A 23,384-nucleotide genomic window follows, 5' to 3' on the forward strand; every position below is an offset into this window, starting at 1 on the left:
TTGTTTTTTGATGACTTTACGAACATGCAGAGATAAATGAACAAGTTGAACTGTTAGCAGAATTTAGGTTTACTTTTTAACAATCTCTTTTCACCCGAATTAAAAAGAAATGGAAGTAAGTTTTCTGGAAGCTTGTAAGCTGGAGTTCAGCCTGGTTGAAGTCATGTTCTCTTCTCATTAGTATTTTTCTCATTTCCATTTTTGGAAGAAATCTATTAACATATACAAACAGGAATAAATCAGATATTTCATATGCCAGCACTTGTAATAGACTGTGGCCTGAGTTAATGTTTCGGTAGAGCTTGAAGTCACAGCCTCAGTTCCATAGGGGTCCCTTATAATCAGAAGACATGGTGCTTACTGGGACCCTAGACAGCATGACCAGTAGCATCCATGACAGGGTTTAGTTCAAAGTAATTAAGAAAATAGTACCAGAAAAATTGAGGCTTTTCTATTACAGCTAAATAAGCAGATTTTTAAAGGAATGTGATTTTACAGAAATCTACAAAGAGCAGACTGAATGGAGACAGTAATAGGAAGGAAAATGTTCCTAATCTAGTGCATGAAGTCCATCACAAGTGTAAGCTTATAGCAGAGTGTACCATTTATTGCCAGAGTAGCATATTTTCTGGCAAAAATGCTCATATGATGCAAAATCCAACGACAGAATTCCAATTCTAATCTTAACAAATTCCCATCTGGTAGCAGTGCATCTGTTTATTAGGAGTTAACCCTCTGAATGTGAATGATTTCAGTCCTAAATCACTGCACCTGTTGCTGGGAGGTATTTATTCCAATCACTAGCCTAAAGCACAGAGATTTATTGCTTGACATTTTATAGCTTGGGGGAAAAAAGAACCTGTCTTTTCAAAATCATTTGTTCAGAGTGAAGAAAATGGAGCAAAACAGTTCATTCTACTCCAAGCACCACTATTTGGCAGTTCACATTTGCACAGCACAAAGCTGCAATATTGATTTTTTTTTTTTTTTTTTTTTTGCTCACAGGGCCTCCCATAAGTTTTTTCTCCAATTGTTAGGGTTGCAAGATGGATTGAATTATACTTTGGTTGTTGGGATGCTTTTTTTTTTTCTTTGTTGAAATAGAAATATATTGAAAATACAGCTTAGAATAAATGTCATAGTAATGATGTGTTTAAAGGGCTTTAATTTGGGAATATTTTTATGTTGACTATGTTGACTGAGCGATTTCATTGAATACTTGATCATCAGATATACTATTTCTTTTCCTGCCTTCTTCCCCTGAGACTGGAAGCACCTAGTGCACCCTAACTGTGCCCTAGGCAAAAGGAGTCCAAATAAAGTGGCTAATTTTCACTATCAGTTAGAGAGGCATTAAGGTAACACTTAAGATTGTGAACCTTGGAGTTGAATTAATGGGTTTCAAACCTTCACTTCATTCTTACTATATGTGTGATTGTGGAAAACATAATTTTCTGTGCCTCCGTTTCCTTCTTTGTAGAATAATAATAATAATACCTATCTTACATTGTTGGTTTGAGGATATATAGTCAGTTAACATTTGTGAAGTCCTTAGAGAGATTCTGTTGATGATGGGATAGGAGGGTAACAAATTCTCTCACCCTGAAACAAGTACAAAACTGAACAAAGTTGTCAAAAAGAACCATTTTATGGCCAGAGCCAAATAAGATTGGGAAATAGATACTTAGGAAAATCTGAAAGAACTTCTGCTGTGAGCAGTAGAACAGTGCACATTTAAAGCTTTCTAGCCTGGGGGGCTATTCCCCATCCTTCACTTCCAATCTGTCTTGGTGGTAGTTTCATTAGGGCAAGGCTGGTTTTGAAAGTGAGTGACTTTGCTGCTTGGAGAGTTGGCTTGATTTGAGTGGAGGATAGAAACCCATGCTCAGCAGTGTTGTCAATACAAGTAGTAGACACTGTGGAGAACCCTGTAGCTCCGGTAGCCTGAGGTTGTGGTCCCAGGTGGGGAGACTGGAGGGCCAGTCTCAAACAGAACTGGGAAAGTCTTGGAAATGAAGGAGCCAAACATTCTTTATGCATTCTTACAAACTGGGAAGCTACACCCACAGAAGAGATGTGAGAGGGCTTGGCAGAAAGTAAATAAACAAGGCCCACTTCAAAAAAACTTGAACTTTGAACACTCTTCTCTAACCTGCATTTAGATCAATCAGCAGAGGGTGGAGACCTTATTATGGGTTCACGTTTTATGCATAGTCTCAGCCCAGTCATTGGCTGATCCTTAATCCATGCAGGCAGGGTGATCCCTACAAAGTGAGAATAGAAAATAAAAATAAGAATTAAAATAGCAACAGTGACCAGAGACATAGCAGTAACACTCTATGGGTGAGATAGATTCTACAGATTAAATCCAGTCAAGATACTAACAGAATAGCACAACAGCAGTAATTCTCAAGGGGAAAAAATATGAATCTAGAGTTGCTAACAGTATTAATTAAAAATATCTAGTGTTCAACGTCAACAACAAAAAATTACCAAATATACAGAGTAACAGGGAAGTTGACCCATACACTCAGGAGAAAAAGCTTTCAATAGAAACTGCCTCTTGATGTGAACCCAGATGTTAGATTTAGTAGACAAACATTTCAAAATGGCTATTATGAATATATTCAGAGATTAATGTAAAATTATATTAGAGAATTAAGAGGAAATATGATGACAATGACTTAACAAATGTGTTATCTCAATAGAGAAATAAAAACTATTTTTATAAGGCCTTGGAGAAATTCTTGGCGCATCTTAGTTATTATATCAGCGTGTTGCAAATAAATGAACATTTTCCTCCCCAAATATAGACATCCCAGCTTCATCTGAACCCAGAGGTTCTGATTTAGTAGGTCTGGATTAGGGCTTGAATATGTGTCTTTTTAAAAATGCTTACTATATGATTCTGATGCAAAATTATGTCTGGGAATCAATCATATATATAGTCTTGGCAAGTGATTTCAAAAAAAAAATGTCCTAAAGAATTCCCAATTTAAACAGTCAGGAATTGCTTTATGTACAAAGGAAGTGTGATTAAGAAGTAGCAGCCATATCTGTGATGATTTCTTACTATGATTCAGTATGTCTTCAATGTGATATAAAGAATGGGCTAAATAAGTGTTTTTAGGAATAAGTTTTGTTTTTTTTCATAAGATTTACTTAATGAAAACACTGAACTTTTAAAATTAATATTAATTGCAGTAGTTTTATTTAGACTTACCAGACTGCCTTTGAAATACCATTGTTAGTGGAAGAGGTACCCATACCCCTGATGTTTTTTTAGAGAAATAGTTTAAAATAGCCAAAGAAGGCACAATTGACATTTTTCTGAAAAATGTATTTTTTAAATTCCATAACTGACCCATGTTTATTCTCTCCTTTCCTCTAAGTCGTTGATTAAAAGTTATTCCAGACAGATGTATGCTTGTGATTTGTGTGAACCTGCCTAGTTCATCACATGTACTTTGAGAACTATCTTGACAGTATCATATAATCTACATCATTGTGCAACAGCATATACATGTTAAGATTCTCATGTATGTTCATATTTTAAAGAAATAAAGCAAGTAGTTTATTAGTTATTAATCATTTGAAAACATTAGAATAACATGTGTACCTAATTAAATGGTGTTTTTCTATTTAGAATCATAGATTGATGAGATTTGATAAAACTTTGAAATGACTCTAATTTCTCAGGAAAAAAAATTAAAACCCCAAAAAGTAAAATAACATAGCTAAGTTCACAAGGCTGACCTCAACACCCATGCATTAGTATTTAGTACTCTTTCCATATGTATCTGTTTGAACTTTGCTTTCTATATTTACGGCACACGTCACTACATTTCCGCAAGTACTATTTTCATTATTTATATCTTTTGTGAACCTTTCAGTAATTGTTTCCTATCAAATTTACTAACATTCTTTGGTGTATTTCAGATTGTATGAAAACTTAATAAAATCATCTTGTTACATTATCAAGAAGGTGGCTTGAGAAGTCACAGTACTTTTTTTTCATGACCATTCAGACATTAATAAGAATGTGAGTTTTTGAGTCTGAGAACCCTACATAGGTTAGAATGTAGCTCATAGTAATCCTTGAGACCCTAAATTACACTATTTGATGCCTTATTTACATAAAATTGTTATTTTTGGTATAAAACAGTAACTACTCCATTGTTTTTTATTGACGATGATGATGGTGAACATTAAAAAAGGTGATCCATGCAAAACATTTGGCAGAGTACCAGCATATAGTAATTACTGTGTAAATGTTATCTATTATAATGTCTACTTTTATTTATTTATTTATTACTTTTATTTAATTCGTGTTTGTTTTGTGTGTGTGTGTGTGTATGTAAAAAATAATGGGCAGAATTTAAATATTTTTTTCTGGTTTGAAGACAGCACATATATTTTTTTTAATGCTTACTATTTTTACTATCAAAGGAAATAAATATTACAGAGGAAAACACTGCAATTTATATTGTTTTAAATAAATACTAATTATTTAATTTAGCAATTTCATTCAGTGACACTTACTGGAATTATGTATCATGTACCAATATAGGCATTGGAATTATTACTAAGAACTCTATCACCACAGTCTAGCAGGGAAGATATATATTTAAAAATGTAGTAATACTAAGCACTTTAGTAAGGATATGTATAAAGTTCAATGGAAGCAGAGGTAACAGAGCAAGAATTTAGAAAAGAGAACCCCTGTAATTTAAAACAGTAGACAGCGTATCATTAAATAAATCTGTATTCACTATTAAGAACTTAGTTCTGTGCATTAAAAGCATAAGTACTGTGATCTCTTTTCTCCATAAGATTCTCCATTGAAAATCTACTAGATTATTAATGTCCTAATCTTTCCATTTCCTTTTCCCTTTCTTTTCCCATACATTACCTTTTTAGACAACTATGATTCAGAATCCTTCCTCTGAATCACCAGAACAGCAAGACTATTCAACCATGCAACTTCTCAAATGTCTTTCAAAAGCATAGGAAAATTTGATGAGAACCATAATTATAATTCTGCAAACGATCGACAACAACAAAAATTAAAGGACTTAATTAAAAAACTGCAGTGCTTCATAATCCTATGATTTTGACAAATAATAAAAGCTGTGAATTATGGCTCCAAGCCAGTCTTCTATAACATGTTCTAATATTTGTAAAATTTTCTAATAACGTTATTTACTCTCTTTTTTAAAGAATTGAAATTGCAAATCATCTCTGCCTTTAAAATATTCTGTGCTCCAAGATTTGGTATGATGTCACTTGTTTGAATTTCCACACAGCTTTTGCCACAGAAATAAAGAGTCAACTTCTGAAGCCTTAAAAAATGTTTTCAATTAAAACAAATATAATAATACTAGTTTAAGCTGAATTGTTTGTAGTCAGTACAGTGATGTATCAGTAAATGGAAGAAACAATAATATATTTAAAAGTTTATTTATGAACTTAGGGAATTTCATAAATAAACTTTTTGAAAAGTTGGCCTACTTACTGTTTTTTTGACGTGTGCCTAGCTTCATGTATGTGCTCTGCTTCTTTGATAGTGCATCTCTCCACATACTGTTAGCAATCTCCTAAGACTATAAACCTTAGTGAGAGCCTATCAAGGTTGGGGTTTGCAACAATCGCTTGAAGATTTCTGTGCTCCAAATCATGTCATTTTCTTCTCTCTTTATTCCAGTCACATTTTTAGTTTTCTCTGTAGAGCTGAGAGTTCAGCTAAATTTGAGAATTGCTGATTTTCTAAATCATGCCAATGTGTATGTAACTCATAACCCTTTCAAAGGATTATTTACATCTTAAAAAGAGGATGTTGATCCAGGTAACTTTTTATTTCATTGAATTAGTGGAGTCACTGCGTGATAAAGAGAACAGGTTCGACATTGGATCGACCTAGACAGAACCCAGCTAGCTCTTCAACTTAGAAGTTTATAACTTGTGACAGTTTATTTCTGAATATCACTTTTTTTCTTACATAAGGGACAATTGTTGTAATGCAGAATAATTAAAGTGGTAGAAATAAGAAAATATACTGAAATTATTGCTAGTCTTATGTAACAGGAATGCTATAGATGGTGATAGGTTAGAGAACTGAAATAATAAATTGAGACTGTGTAGAAGATTCTGATGATGGCTAGCCCACAGGCAACATGCCGGTACAGCAAAAGTATCCTCAGCACATAGTTCTTCTTGGCTGGTCTTGGCTTTCTCTAATTTTAGCCTTTGTTCTATGCTCTGTTCCTACTTTATGGGACTCCTGGTTGAAAACTATGGTTAAGACTTGAAATTCTGTTTTTTTATTCCATTCAGGAATCTTTTTTTCAGCCCTCAAGAGCAATAGTTGTCTACACTCTCCCTAATACACCATACTTAAATTCATATAGCTTTTTTAATTAAGCAGTTTTATGTACACTATCCCCTTTTAGAGTCTCACAGGTAGGAAAAGGAATATCAGAGATGTTTCATTTCCAGTCTGTAGATGACAAAATTTAATCTTAAGAGAAATTTTGCCCTTTTTGTTTGTTTCAACTTGTTAGACTGGATTAGAGCAAGTGCTGGTTCCTTTGAATGGCCATCTGCTGAATTCTTTCATTTATATTAAGTTTATATAAGGGTTCTACAAATTGAAACAAGTTATTGTGCCATACGTATGTTACTGTCATAGTATTTTAAGTTATATAGGGGAAATACTGCTAAGACAAAATTAAATTTTAGATAGTGCTACTAACAGCAATTAAAATGTCTACATCAAATGAGAAAGTAAGGCCAGTGTATAGCAGAGCTCTTATTCTACTGCATAAATGAAAATTGTTCTTTGATTAGTTATTACAATCCAGTATTTGTAAAGTTTGTCACTATTATAAATCCACTGATTAAATTGGTCATTTTTCTTTGGATTTACTTAAAAAGAGCCACTTTGTTTTTGATTATACAGAAAATATTTTCTTAGAGTAATTTTAAATTGTCATATAAAGGTGAATAGTCTAGCTAAAGATATATATTAAGAAATCTAATAATAAATTATTGACATGTATTAAACAACCAATGAATTATTTAATAAATGTGTGAATGGATGCCTCTACAGCATACTTTATGTGATATCTCTTGACTGTAGATCTGAATCATATTATGTGAAAATGCCTTATAAAGTGATATACTTTATAAATGAGTTAATTTTAATTTTCTTCTTTAATTTTTAAGGTTTCAGCAGAGCAGCTTTGCCATTTGGGTTAGTTAGGCGAGAATTATCCTGTGAAGGTTATTCTATAGACCTGCGGTGTCCAGGCAGTGATGTCATCATGATTGAGAGTGCTAACTATGGTCGGACAGATGACAAGATTTGTGATGCTGACCCATTTCAGATGGAAAATACAGACTGCTACCTCCCAGATGCCTTCAAAATTATGACTCAAAGGTAAATATTCATGTATTAATATCCCATTTTAGCTTCTATATCCAAACTGTTAATATTATTATAATTCCCAAGTGGATAGATACAGTCCTTATCTGAGCCTGTTTGTTAAACTGAATTAGGGTTTCACCCACTGATGTTGATTTCTACTTTAAAGTTTACAACATACAGAATATGCCCTGCAACTCCTCTGTGCTCTACCTGTTCATCCCTCTCTCCCTTCTAACCTCAGGCAACCACTTACCTTTTTACTGTCTCATTGTTTTGCCTGTCCCAGAATGTCATACAGTTGGAGTCATACAGTATGTAGCCTTTTCATATTGGCTTCTTTCAGTTAGTAATATACATTTAAGTTTCCTCCATGTCTTTTTATGGCTTACTAGCTCATTTCTTCTTAGTGTTAAATAATATTTCGTACGCTGAGTGTACCACAGTTTATCCATTTGCCTACTTAAGGACATCTTTATTTCTGTCACACTTTAGCAATTATGAATAAAGCTGCTATAAATGTCTGCTTAGGTTTTTTTGGACGTAAGTTTTCAGTTCACTTGGGTAACTACCAAGGAGCACAGTTGCTGCATAATATGGTAAGAGTGCATGTCCAAGTTTTGTAAGAAGTTGCCAAACTGTCTTCCAAAGTAACTGAACCATTTTGCATTCCCACCAGCAATGAATGAGAGTTCCTATTTTTCCACATCCTCACCAATCTTTGGTATTTTCAGTGTTTTTAGACTTTGGCCATTGTAATAAGTATGTAGTGGTATCTTTTTTTAACTTGCATCTCCCCAATGACATATCATTTTGAACATCTTTTAATATGCTTACTTCTTATATGTATATCTTCATTGGTGAGGTGTCTGTTCCCATCTTTTGTCCATTTTTAAATTGGGTTGTTCATTTTTTTACTGTCGAGATTTAAGACTCCTTTATATATTTGAGATAACAAAACTGCATCATAGAGGTCTTTTGCAAAATTTTCTTCCAATTTGTGTCTTGTGTTTTCATTCTCTTAGCTTTAAAAAAACAATGAAAACAACAAATTCAAATTAAGAAAGCATATCTCTCTCTCTCTCTCTCTCTCTCTCTCTCTGTGGGTGATATACCATTGGTTAATTTTGTGTTTTGAAAAGGTGTTGGAAAGTGTGCTATAAACTTTGAAATATATAAGGGATATCTCTTAAAGAGAAAATTTCTTCACACATATAGGTAGAATACAAAAAACTCCTCACCAGTATTGCCTTTCTTCTGCCTTAACATAGAGCACCTAACTCTTGGCATCATTTTTTTTTCCTAAATTTTGGTACTCTTGGCATCTTGATTAGAATCTTCTTATATATAAGATACTAAAATTATGGTTAAGTATGATTGAACTAGTACAGTAATATCTAGTAATCTCAGTTATTTGGAACATACTCTCTGAAGGAACATTTAAGTTTCATCAAATTTATTATGCATTATTGCTTTTATATTTTGTTTAGTAGGGAAATCCTTCACCCTTTCCTCCTGCCTCTTTGCCCTCTCTGAACACAGTATTTGTCTAGCTTTCTAGCTTACTTACTTGTCTACCTTAAAGTAGAGTTGCACATTTCTAGACTGAGGTCTGGTCCATATAGGTACAATGAAAACATCAAAAGGTGGTAAGAGGCAATGAAGGAAAAAAAACAGAAAAAACATTTTAAAAAATCCATGCTGTAAGAGTATGGATATAAATTGTTTTAAAATCTCTTAATTTCACAGAGAATATGTATTAGCATACTTTTTTGATAGCACATTACAGGAAGTAGTTTTTTTTTCAATATTGATACTGACCGTGATGTTTTAAGAAACCAGAGAACATACACAATACCATTAAAGATTTCCATCAAAAGTTTTTTATTTTTAGTTCTTAAAGGGTAGTTATTAAAAAATTAAGACAATCTCATTTGCATAAATGACACTTAATCTTTTTTAAATAAAAAACCCCACAAAAACCAGAAATACTTTATTGACTATTTAGAATTTGAAATCTGGCCTGTGAAACAAACCACAAAACATAACTTACCATCTTTGGAAGAATGGAGTCAGTGTTTCAGTAAAATTGTAATGTAACAGTTTGCACATAGTATTTCAAAAATTGGGAACAGCTTATGATAGGAAGACATAAAGGCAACTACTAATAACTGATCATTCATCCATCCTTTATATGTTGATCCATTTTTTTCAGTGGTAGTGATTCGCATCTAGAAGTAGGCCAGAGAGAACTATGAAGCAAAGAATTATGTACAGCAGAGAGAGAGAGTCTGGAAGAGCTGGCTTTGAAGAATTGTATATTATGGGTATATGTATATATTGTATATGTATCTTTGTGGAGTTATATACATTTAAATTCCCAGTTCAATACCTAGCAAAGTAATCTAAGTCTTATCATACTTGTACATATAAATGTGACTACATTTTATTGGAAATGTACAAGATAAGACAACTTACTTTAATTGTTTCATTCTGTTATATAAGCAGAGCTGCATTTTTTATAATATTTTTAGAAGGAACTCTAGTTGTGGGGTATTTAAATTTTTTATGAAAGCATACAGTTGTTCTCTATACTCTTGTTGTACTCTTGTTACCAAAATCTCCAAACAATTTATGGTATATTACTGAAAATAAGGGGCTAATTCCAAAGCTGTCTATAGAAAGCCCATTTTTTAAAATTTCTGTATTATGCTGGTGCATTGAATTATTATTCAGTTAGCACAATGACAATTTAAACATGAACACTTCATTGACAAGGAAGACGATGTTAAGATTCCTTAAAAATGAGTGTCACAGCAATAGCTTGTAAAATACTCCATTCTGTGTATGTTAGAATATAAACCTTTAAGGAAGTCTGCCATTTGGACTGGGACATAATTCTAAATGGCTGTAAGAAAAACAGGTAGACAGTGTTTTTGCTCATGAATTATTGTTGAAAACTACAGAGTGTATATAATACTTGTCCATATTTTCTTCTTAATTTAAAAAATACTTTAGTATTGACAAATAAGAGTTATTTTACCAAACTCCTCCAAATATAGGTCGATTTCCCATTTATAACCATCAAAAAATATAATATTCAGTGTAGGAAAGGGAGACTTTTTGCTTTAATGTAGAAAATTTCTTCCTGGAAAGCTAGAATTTTTATATTTGATTTCTACATATAATGATGAAGATAAGCACGTGTTTGTATTATATATCAAGGTCATTTTATTCCCCTTCCTCACTGTGATCACTTCAGCATTTAAGAGTCAAGTAAACAAATACACTTGTAATTCTGACTGTAGTGATGGTAGAAGTATTAATAATTGCTATTAATTCCCCTTTTATTATTTCCTGATCATTTTAGTGTGAATCCAGTGTTCTGCTAGTAACTGAGAGTACTGGCTCATCTTAAAAAGTGAAAAATGAAAGTATTTTCTAGAATGACAGGTATTTTAATATACTATAAAATAATCTCCATCAGAGATGATTTCTTAGCACTCTGAAGGTAATTGCAGTGAGGTAACTTTAAAAAATAAGAAACAGTTTTAACAGTATGCTTTGAATTCATTAAAGTAAAAAAAAACCCCTGCTACTCCTCTAAGTATTTGATGATTAAGTAAATTAGAATTTTGCTAACAGTGTTGGTTCTTTGTAGCATTTGGGTGCTACCCTAGGTAGTGCCTTAAACTGATGCTAAATTGTATCTGAGGTCCTTTTCCACTATTGTTTATGACTGTCCCTTTGTACATGATCTTCAGTCTAAGAACCTGTCCATTCTCATTAAAGCAGCTCGCTGTGTTAGATTATGGTTTATAACGTGTCCTTAAATTTTTAGCACTTTGGCCTAGAGACCTGAAAATAATGTGCATGGGTAGGTCCTATTTAACTCACACTATCAGATGTGCATCTGTGTACATACCTCTGTCAATACAAAGATGTTCTAAAGGTAATAGTAAAAGTAAGAATACATGCTTCAGATTTCCCCTGTGGTAGAAAAGGTGTATTTTTTGTAATTGACTCAGAGGTAGGCTTTTTTGTTTTTGATATTGAAATTGAAAAGTAAAGTAGTGCTCTAGACTTAGTGAACTAGCCTGGCTCCTTTAAAATTTCTAGCTAAATGTTTTAGCTCACCTGTTGATGGCAACTGGTTGGAACCTCTGAGCATAACTACAGTAAGTTTCCTACTAAATGAAATTCAGTATATGTTTGGTTCTTATACTACCCATTTAAGCTCCTTTGTTCAGGAACAGGGTGGGATATATATAAATAGTTCAGCAAGCAGTTGTTTATATATATTTGGCACTTGGAAGAGTTGTGAAAGGACATATAGATGAAGCAAACATAAAATTGATGGCTTCAGGTGAATAGGTGATATTTCCCACAGAGGTTATGTAGGTAGAGTACAGAAAAGCTCTAGAGAACACCTGCATTTAAAGGGCACAGGTCAGTTTGCCATCAAGGAAACCAGAACAGGCATAGGAAGTTACTGTCTCATAAGCCAGCAGTAAAGTATAGAAGACATATATATTTTTTTATCATGTTGCAAGTTTTCATTTAATTTACACATCTTAAATAAAAGAACAAGTTAGGATTCCCAAGGTAAGAGTTTCAGGATAGAAATCAAGAAAGTAGCATTCAACTTTGCCATAGACCAGAAAGAAGAGTTAGGTAGTGCCTTCAGTCATACAGCCAGACAATGAATAGATACATCATCTAAATTTATAAAGAAGGGGTACAATTCAGGGATTTTTATATTAGGGTGAATCTTGAGCTTGGATATAATTTACCTAAGCAACTTATTTCAGAGCCTAGATCATTTCCACAAAAGTTGGAATGATGGAAATAAGCTCAAATATGTAGGAAGTAGATTTATCTATTCCCATCCTGTACCCCATTCTCTCTTTGCATATTCCTTTTTAAAACCTATCAATATCCCAACCTATTATCTCCAAGTATAATAATTGCCTTTTAGTTTTGCTAACCCAACAGCAACTCAACTGTGACTATTTTTTGTGTGTATGATGATGTGAAGAAATGCATTAATGTATATGTATGTGCATTACTTTTTCTGTTACGTGGTTCTTTACATTTTAATAAATGGAGAGTGAGACTGAAACGTAGTGCATACTCCCAGCATGCAGTTATAAGGCTGCATGAAAAGGACCATACCTGCCTTAGTCTGCAATAAACAGGATTTTCTCTGTCTTTTCACCTCCCATTCCTGCTACCAGTCAGGGGACCCTTATGGGTAGGGGTTCAGGGAGGAACATAGGACACTGCATCTATTTTAAGAGTTACTGAATAACAGATTGTTAGAGCTGCTGAGAAACTGGGGACTCACTCTATTCTAACTCCCTCTCATTACACTAGGGAATCAACTGTCATTGCTCTCAGTACACTCTGTCCACACTGCGACATGTATATTCTCCTCACTTATTTTTAAAATACCCTTGGGAAGGACTGGTAGCATGATAACCCTCTTCTTGGTTTGTGAACCTTTCAGGAGGTTGAGTTATTTGCCATAGGATCTAGAACCTCATTAATTAATATCTTCATGGCATGAAAACTTCAATAATAATCAGTAATTCTTAAATAATTCTGTTATCTAGGTTTTTTAAATATACTTTATTTTCAATTATAGTAACAGATTTAAGTGTGTGTAAAAATACATAAAGAAAGGAGATGCTTAAATACAGACATGTATACACAACCTTCTGTGTGAGAACTGATGAATGTTGGAAGCTTCTCAGAATTTAACCAAGAAAATCCATTAAAATGCAGTCACAGGTCTGCCAGTATTCTCTGGCAGACTTCATGATTATAGATTTCAGTGTGGGTATAATCTCCTTGACATACAGCCCTTTCAACTTTCATATTGATCATTCAGTCTTCATGAAGAGGCTTTGTATCCAAGTCAAAGTGACATGAAAGAGTTTTTTATTTGATTTTTTGTTTCTTGATCTCTCTTCATTGGTAACAGCAAACTCAACACCTGTATTTCTGATATATTCACATCCCTTCCTTATTAGTGGCATGTTTTTAGTGGGAGAAACATTAGCCAAACATACCTTTTTCATCTAATTTGAGGTTTCATAATATTTTGGGTTTATTAGTTATTATTCTATGTATTGTTATTTATTATAAATACTGACTGACAGGATCACTCTTCCCTTACTTAGTACATTTATTCAGTACATTCATTCACATAGGATCTAAGCCTGCCCTTTCTGAAAAATTGCATTCTTGCCTTTATGTTGTTTATCCCAAGTGCTTCTATTTATCTGTGGTGTCAGGTTTATCAACCATTGTCCATTAAGATTAAATGTATCTGGGGAAAAATAAGTAAGTCAGGTGCTACTCACTCATTATCTCTGTGCAGTGTACTTAGGTTATTTTCTGGTACGTGATGGTTTCCCACTAGCCTTTCACTCTTGGCTGAGTTGTTTTAAGACAACTAACAATTATAAGCACCTATGTTGGCCAAGGATTGGGAGGTTACTAGTGCAGACTTTTGAACCTTAGTCAGTAATAAATAACCATTAAAGCTCTAATTGGTATATTTAATTGGATACATACTTTGCATGTCACTTACTGATGGGCATTTAAACCAAAGCACTCATTATAGAAAGGGGAGACTATTGGCAATAATAAACATGAACCATATTAAACATTCACATTTAGTGTGCAAGAAAGATGAATAAATTATAAAATGGCTTAGAAGACAACCTAAATATCCCTTATGACCCCGTTTATCAAATGTAGAAGAAAGAAGCAATGTCACATCAAAGATTCTGCCCTACAGGGTCCTCTGTGTCTCCTTTGAAAATTAAAATTAGTAAAACAATTTTACTGGGTAATGAAGACTGAGAGTATAAATGTAAATTGCTGGTTTTCAATGGCATTCATTCAGTTAATATTTGGGATTTTACCTTTTATATTATACTATTGTTTAAGGAAGACAGGACCATTTTCCCTAGGGACAATCTTCAGTATTTCCTAAGAGATTATTAAGTGAAATTAAGTGGCTTGAATAATACCTTAAAAGTATGAATTTGATTTTATTTTTGGACAGATACTGGTTGGATGAAGGAAATGAAAGTTAGTTTTTAAAAGCAAAAATGTGTCTCATTTCACCTCTGTTGATTTTGTTTTAGTTTTTATGTTTAGAAATTGTCTTTATTTTTTAAAACAAAGTGGAAGAAAAATAAAATAAATGAATGTGAGCATTCATTTGACATACAAATTTCAATAATACTGTAGTGATCTTTCATAATGCTTTTCATAGTCTTAGGTGCTATTCCTGCTTTCTCACTTGAAGGATGAGTGTTATGGAGAAGATGATAGTGGTATTTCATACAGTACATATATTGTCATATACTCGGCAGATTTTTACTCAGAACATTTCTTACTACATACTACACAGCATTGGTTACAAAGTAAATTTAAATGAATTAATTATGTTAATTGACAGAAGCCAAATCTAATTCAGTGTTATATTAGTAAAATTACTAGACAATCAAATGTTAAATAACTGAATGAAGGCACACTAGATCTCCTTTCCATACGACTAGTTGCGTATACCTATTTGAGTACTTTGTTTTATACCTAAGTGTGATTTTTTTTAATGTGTAGCTGAGATCACACTACAGATATCAGTGTATAAATATGGATTCCAGGCATCCTTTTTTAAAAAAAGTTATACTTTGAACAAATAAAAATAGATGTTTAATCGCAGTTGTAGAGAATAGGAATGAGATTCTGTGTTAGATTTTCAAATCAAGGCGTAGTTACTATTTTTCCTTTGGATTTGGTTACTTCACTGTTTCCCCACCCCACTCCTACCACTAAAAACTCATAGCCAAATATATTGAAATGTAATATGATGTATATTTTCTACCAGAACAAAAAATAGAGAACAAATTTGAACCATAAATTCTTGAGAATTTGGAATTATTTTTCATATGCAGTACAAATTTGTACTGGCATGTTGATTACCAGGAAATTTATGCATGTATTCATTGAAGTTTTGAAATAATTTCACTGTCTAAAATATGCTGATTATTTAATACATTTTATTTATATTTATATGCAAAATAAAATTTTTAGTAAATTTGAGAATTTCCAATCTAATTATCATTTTTATTTTGTTGACATTTCTAAGTAAGTATAAAAAAAAAACCTGTATGTTATTTGGTTAGAAATAGTATTTTCAGTCATTGGTTTGCTCCAAATCCTAATTTATGACTAGCAGTTTAGAAGCTCTACTTTCTTATATCAAAAGCAGATAGCAATTGTGAGTAATTGTGAGTCAGTATCATTCATAATAATACTCCGTTGACTAATTTTATAAATGAGGGAAAAATATTTGATATTAAATAATGTAAAAACAGTTTAAATTGTCATTTATTATGGCCCTATTAACCTTTTCATTTATCACAGACTGAAATCGCACACCTAGACCATATTAGCAACAGCAAAAATAACAAATATACCAGTATCAGCATCATACTTTGTACACTGCTTAGAGAAAATTATTGTGGGTAATACGTTTCTGATAAGATTACTTATTTATCTATCTTACAGAATTTAAAAATATTCTTTTTATTTTACTATGTATTTTTTTTTAAATACAGCAATTAAGGTATAGTTTTTAGAGCTGTTTGCTATTCCACAATTAGATTTAGAACTAATATCAGATGTTTCTATGAAAAATCTGGTTTCGAAGAAGTGCACAGAAGTGAGCAATTCTGTAACCTTCATTTTTGTTTATTTCACATAAATCAATAAAGTATATCATATGACTAGTACATACAGCAGTTCTTCTAATACTTCTTAACATGTCATATGTAACCAATTAAGACTTGGTTTTAGAACTCACTTAACAACTCTCTCCATGGACTTGAAGAGGATGTCTGAAATGAGAGTCATTCTATATAAGTTGCCTTGAGATTATAGCAGTGGTCTTTCTGTTTGTTTTGTCAGATCACAGATCTATCATTGTTACTAATATTGAACTCACCTGCAATTTGTGAAACATCACTGTTGCTGAAGCTGGATGTACCATGAAGCTAGTGAATCTTAAGCACTATAGCCTTTCACCTGTACAGAGCTCTTCCAAGGCACTGTCAGGGCCACTGCCAACAGGCTTCAGGGTCAAATGTTTTTGTAAAATTTGTTGAAGTATGATATTTAAACACAATCTTTTAAGGTTTTGATTTCATTTTCTGACTTCTTTGTTGCACTTCCTCTCATTTATGGTTTCTTAGAGGAGTAGTCAAGAGCATTTTAAGATTCTCTTAAGTGGAGGTGCAGTTGATGGTAAGTGCAGTTTGGGTTTAGTGGGGTATTTTTACGTGTTTTCAGTGTACAGTTTAGTTATTGCTAACTATTCTGATGAAGAAATGGCCTCTAGAAATACTGCTTTTACTCATTATACTTCCTTACTGATTGTGACGTAAATGTGTAAGTCTAGATGTCATATTACAATTTGAATGTGTCCTATGGCACCTGAAATATGTGGCAAATGGAGGAAAACAATGTTTGAAATGTTTGGAGCCTTTGGAAAGCTAGCCTTTGGAAAATTCAGTCATTAAATATATAGAACAGTAAGTAGGGGTTTGGTTCTCACAGTTAACTAATCAGAACAGAAATTCTGTCCTATATACCTTGATTGAGTACATACAGTACATAGAGAACATATCAAATGTAGTACTTAAAATTATAAAAGCACATACTGTTCCTCTCTTTTAATGAGTATCATATAAAATAAAATTTATTTTATAAATACCTGTGTTTGTGGGACACAGGCTGTATGTAGCTTTGTAGGTGCATGCTTTGTGTAATCCAACAATCAATAATAAAAATCAAATTCTGATCAGCTTTTCTAGAAGAAAAGCAAATTTACGGAAAGTGACACTATACAATTCTAGGATGTGGCATAGAAAATTTGTTAAGGAAAGTATCATAAAAGAATGCCCCACAATTAATTTATTAAAATGTTATGTCAGTTTTCTGAGTTTTATTGAATGTGATGCTTTTTTTTGGCTTTAAAAAAATGTGTTTGTTATGACTTCTTTTTTTCCAAATAACTCTTCGTTTGGTTTCTGATTATCTACGTGATTTTTTTTTTTCCTCAAAGTGGTCCCTCTACATTTTATAAGCTTTGGACCTCACAAAATTTGAATTTACCTCTACCATTTTTATTTATAATGTGATAGTTTTGAGTGTTCCACTCCACATTCTTTGGTTGATGTGTGTGTTTCAGGACATTTCATTGTATCCTTTTTTATGTTATTTTATTATTAAACAATAAATGCTTGGCTTAAAAACCTTCCTATTATAATATAGGGTAAACTAAGAACTTTAAACTAATTTTTAAGAAATTACACTAATGAGCTCTCTTTTGCACTTTCTCCCCACTCTCCCCATTCTCCATTTTTGGAAGTTTCCTACACCCTCAGACCCCCACTCCTATTGCAGCCTTTATGTGGAGAAACACTTTTTTTTAAGTTACTCCATAGTCAGAAAATCTTTAAGTAAGTCAGAGCTTTTTTTTCTTTTTCTTATTACTATTGGAACTTGCCAGAACAGTACAGCTATAGGAGGCAAAAGAATGTTTACTGATTTTTCTAGGACAATTTGTAATTTGATATCTTTTTCCACACATTAAATTATCATATGACCTAGTCCCAAGATGTTCTCATTGTTAATTCATGGAATTCTGTATATATAATTTTAAAGAATGTTTATAAGTAATTTTTGAAATCTAATTGTGGCTTATGTGAATGAGATTGTACCTTTTAAAAATGTATATAAACAGGTATGTTAGAGAAATAGATAATGGTCATTACAAATACATTATTTGATAAATTGAGTTAGGACCTTTATATGCACATTGCCATTTATTTCAACCCTTGATGAGTAGATCTTTATTAAACTATGATGGTTACTGAATATGAGATGTAACCAAGATTATTTTTTATTCAAATATAATTTAAATATTCATCAAAGAGAAGTTATGCTTGAGACTGACAGAGACTATCAACATCAAAAAATATAATTAACTGCATTGGGTATCATGAAGCAGAGTTAGCCAAATAGCCAAGAGGTCTAATTGCTCTGGAGTTTGAGAAGCAATGGTTTTATTTTGTGCTGTAGCTGTGGAATTAATAGTAATGTGCTTTCCTATGTGGGACAATTAAAAGCTGCTTGTTAAAGTTCATTGCTCTACAGGAAACCCATTGAATATCACTTAGTAAATAAGATTGACATGTCAGTGTGTACAAGAAGATAAAATACAATAAAACTGTGTACATGGGAAGTAGTGTTAAAAGAACTGTTTTTGAAAGCAATTCAGTCAACTTTATAATATAGTGTTATAGTGAATGATTCCCTCTTCAGGGTCAGGCACTTTCCCCTCACTTACCAGAAGAGTTGCCTGCTGATGGGCTCACAGTGAGTCTCTTCTCAGGAACTGCCTTGGGCTGAAGAAATCTTAAAACCTTCTCCCCAGAGGTGCCCTTGTTGGCTGTCAGAGTATATAGAAGGCTTGGCCTCCTCGTCCTTTGCTTCATTTTGACATGGCTCTGAAGGGCTGTCCCTGCTCCAGATCTCCCCGCTTGAGGACTTGGCTGGCCTTCGTTGCAGGGGCATTGAACTTCCCACGCTACCCAACCCTGCTTACTTCATGGCTTCACTCATAGTTCTAAGAGCACTGTCAGCCTCTCAAAGATCTCAAATTCTGCTTCCTGTGTTGCCCGAACTAAGAAAAGTACTAATATTAAATATAAAAGCAAGTCTTGTAAGTGGGATTGGTTACATGCATCATAGGGAATCTGGCAAGAAAAAGCTAAAATTGTTTTAAAGCCAAAAAAAAAAGAAAGAAAATTGCCCAATTCAGGTCTAAAAATGCCATTTTAAATTCAAAACTTTATCTTAGTCATGTGGTCTTCTTTCCTTAGTAAAGCTAATATGCTGATTTTTATGGAACTGTTATGCTTTTTAGCTAAATACAATGCAGAAGATTTGCCTCACCTAGGTTGTAAAGATTTAAAAGTGGGCAGACATTCTAACAGCATTTTGACATTAATGAGGTTCCTGAAATGGAAAAGTTGAAGGGTCAGAAATAAGAGCAATAGAAAGACCTTCTGGAGTTTCTTCATCTTAATAATGACATATCAAATATACTTAATAAGTTGACCATGATTCCTAATATAAAATATGCAATGTTATGTGTTAGTATACTGCTTTAAGTACTAGAATACTTTTTGCAATAAAAATGCTCTAAAACTCTCTAGCTATAAAATATACAAACTCAAATATAGTTTGTTAAATTAAGATAATCTCATGTTTAGCTGTAACCTTTGTAAGACATATAACAATCTTAAAATAGCTTAGTAGATTTTAACGTGTATAAGATAGTAAGGTATACATTGTGTCTTTAATCTGCAGTGATAAAGATGTTTTCCCTTCCATTCATTATTTAATGTGCTTACCCTATTAAAACTGTAGCCTAAGAGTGCATGTTAGCTTTCAGAAGAGGAGAGTTGCTGCTTCACAGCACACAGCCTTATACTCCCAAGCCTATACATGGTGTTAGCAGCATTTAAAGCTCTTGAGTCTAACATTTATAGGTCACAATGAACTGAACCTTTCAGACAAGTTACTGATATGAAGCTAATTCAGGCTAGGAGTGTAATATGAAATCGAAGCCTTCTGCTTGTTTGTGAATTTTTGTAAAAACATACAAACTGCATAACTCAGAAAATTTTTAATTTGGCTGATTTCATATGGTTAGGAGATTGTTTGACTTCTGAAAATTATATCTTTATCTTTCTTTCATTGATTTATGCTACAAAATAATCACTGAGTTGTTTGATGTACAAGCTAGTGTACCACACACTCCAAAAGTACTTATTAACAACTGGTAAAAATATATATATTAAAGTCTGCAGACAGATGTTTATGGATTATAAATTTTAGAATAAGGTATAGCATTATGCACTGCACATGGTTAAGAGATTCTTAAAACAGCCACTAACCCCTCAAAGATAGTATAATCTGGTGAAGAAGATGAGAGACAGTCAGAGGTGGCCATGATACCACATCTCTCAGCACAATGAACTTGCAGAAACTGATGAACAAGGGAAAACAATGGGGTGGGAAAAGGTACTGAGCACCGAATAGATCTGTTAAGGGAGTTACTCAATTTCTGTCCTCACCCTTTCAAACTTTCTAACCTATACAGCATTTTAATCAGCTTTCTTCTTCCTTTGAGCATTGTGAATTCTCTTGCACTTAAGCTAGGGAGGAAAAGATAGTTCAAAGATAGTTTTCGTATTTCCCAAAACCATAGAATAGTTCTATAAGATTGTATTTTTCAAAATCATTTTTAACTCTAATGTTAATATGGAAAACAACACTAGGTTTTTAGACCCTTCATATTTATTAACTCTGATACAGTAAGGAATTCTCTCTTTTTCTATAGCAGAGAACAATGATACATAATTTCATACCCATTTGTTCATTTTCTTCTGCATACATAATTTTAGATATGAATATATGTTTTCAAAATTGTAATTATTTCTACACCTAGGATATAGCAGCAGATGTCTTATATTACTGTTTTTGGTGTCAGAATCATAGGTGGATATAGCACCATTTTTTCCCTTCATTCCTCCCTCCCTCCCTCCTTCGTCCACTTCCTGCATATCTATGTATCTGTCATCTGTCTGTTTTTAGATAATTTCTTACCTTTGTGACTGAGATGCAGCAAGAAGACACTTTCCTCTATATGTGCTTTAAAAAAAAAAAGGCACTTTGAGTAATATGCTGTAGACTGAATGCTTATAAATAGGTGTTCAGTTATCTAGAATGCCATCAGCAATGCCTTTATGCTTTCTTATCAGCTACTTCCTGCTGTCAACTTGACACTTATTTCAATAGGGAAGGATTTGCGTCAAATGTAATGCCTTATTATATACAGCTAACATGGGGTTTTTAATTGTGCAAACATATGAGACTCCTGCGGTGATAGTCAATTTGATAAAAGGATTAGATTATGAATATTTTGTCATAATTAAAGATTAGGTCTGATTTTTCAGAAGTAAGCCAGTGAAATTTGCCATAGATTTATCAGTCAGGTGAGATTCCATTCATTTTAAGAGTGTATGAACCACAAAGTATCCACCTGTTTATAAGTCTCTGATGAATTTGGTTGTTTATATTCAGATTATGGGTATTAAGGATTGTTTTTAGCCTTCCACACCTGCTCTACTGCTAAGAGTATCCCAAGAGTCTGTGGTTCCAGCTTTTTCCCTCTTGTTTTCATTTCTTGTATCAAAAATAGTTAGGTAAACATCTGTACAAAATTTCTATAGGTTTTTATTAAGGAAATGACAGTTATTGTGTATCAACAGGACACCAGGTTGTTTCTGTGATTGAAAAAAAGAAAAACCTCGGTAAGAAGGCAAGTAATTATAGTTTCTTAACTACACTGATGGACAGTGAATGCAGTGTGGGAGGGGGGGCTTGATAATATGGGTGAATGCTGAAACCATAATGTTGCCCATGTGAAACCTTCACAAGATTGTATATCAATGATACCTTTGAACATTAAAAAAAAGAATTTAGATATAGAGCACATGCTTCCAGAGGAGAGCTCTCACCTTAGACAGCTATATTACTAATGTAATGTAAAATATTATTAATGTAAAGTAGGGGTGGTAGGCATGGAGGGAAGCGGCTCAGTCTGTTAAAGTGCCTCTGTCCCCTGCTGTTTCTGTGTGGCCCAGAAAACATTTGTTTACCATTTACTCTTTTCATATTCATGTGAATTGCTTCCCTTTTCATTTGAAGTCTCAGGCTCTTACCCCCTTCTCCCTGATTCAAGATGACACATACACCTCATTCTCCCTGTCTTTGGAATCGATGTCTATACATTCCCTGCACAGACTTAATTAAACTTTTTTTCTTATTAAAAAAACCCTCAATAAAATATAGAAGAAAGAGAATTTTAATTTAGAAAATATTTATTGAGTACCTTCTACTGTAAACAGGAGTAGGCATTCTGATGGATTTAAAAGACATTTAACTGGAGGTATTAGACTAGGGTTCTTGGAACAATAAAGGCATTGTATGAGACCTGATAATAAAGTGCCCAGCACTCTGAGGCATTTGGAAAGGGATATGAAAAGCATAAGGAGTTTACAGCTTAATTCTAAACATGACAAATACTCGGTGAGTTCAATAACAACTAAAATGCAAGATACAGAAGAGATGCCACAAAGCGGAATATGATTAGTTGACAAATTAATTATGTAGACAGTTACTGCTGTAGAGAAAAGGAGAGAAGGGTCACTTCAGGTTCGGGTAGTCAGGGAAGAATTTAATAGTGTTTGTCCAGCATAGTTTATACTTTCCCCTTTAGTGATGCTTCCCGCAAATGTGTGCACCTCCCCTCATAGCCAAGTACACAAGTAGTTGCTACTCTTAGGCTTCAATGGAGGACACCACAGTGACTTCAAAGACACCAGTTCCTCAGATTAGCCTAGTGCTCTAATTGCTACAAATGTTCTACCTCAGAGACTTAACGTCCTTCAAATGGTTCGTTATACTATGGAAAAAATAGTTCGAGTGTACATAGTAATTTCTGCGAGAATTCAGTTCAAATGTATCTTTCTAGATTAGAAGGACCAACATAAACATAGATAATGGTTTTTATGGGACACAAAATTAAAATTAGCTAATTAATGAAAAGTTATTGAGGACTTTCCGAATAGTTGCAAAGCACTTTGTTTTAAGAATGAGAGTTTTCATTTTGTTGACCCTTTGGAGAAATATTATCGCTGCAGATTTCCTTGTCCTCCAACATTATTAATTCATATTATTAAGCATTACTCACTCAAACTTTTGCATCCCCTTTTACACAATGTGTTCCTACATATTTGTTAAAAAC

The 23,384-nt window shown here is 33.2% G+C and overlaps 1 protein-coding gene across 15 annotated transcripts in view; it reads left to right on the top strand.

Annotated features, from left to right (window-relative positions):
- The window catches only part of ADGRL2 (adhesion G protein-coupled receptor L2), a 261,756-nt gene that overhangs the window by 173,879 nt on the left and 64,493 nt on the right, over positions 1-23,384 (top strand). For all 15 annotated transcript variants that reach the window (XM_073234184.1, XM_073234182.1, XM_073234180.1 and 12 more), the window contains one exon: positions 7,225-7,438. In XM_073234184.1, coding sequence (XP_073090285.1) covers positions 7,225-7,438 — 214 coding nt within the window. The remainder of the gene's footprint in view (positions 1-7,224; positions 7,439-23,384) is intronic.

This window comes from Manis javanica, chromosome 4 (genome assembly GCF_040802235.1).
Source record: "Manis javanica isolate MJ-LG chromosome 4, MJ_LKY, whole genome shotgun sequence".
Lineage (NCBI taxonomy): Eukaryota > Metazoa > Chordata > Mammalia > Pholidota > Manidae > Manis > Manis javanica.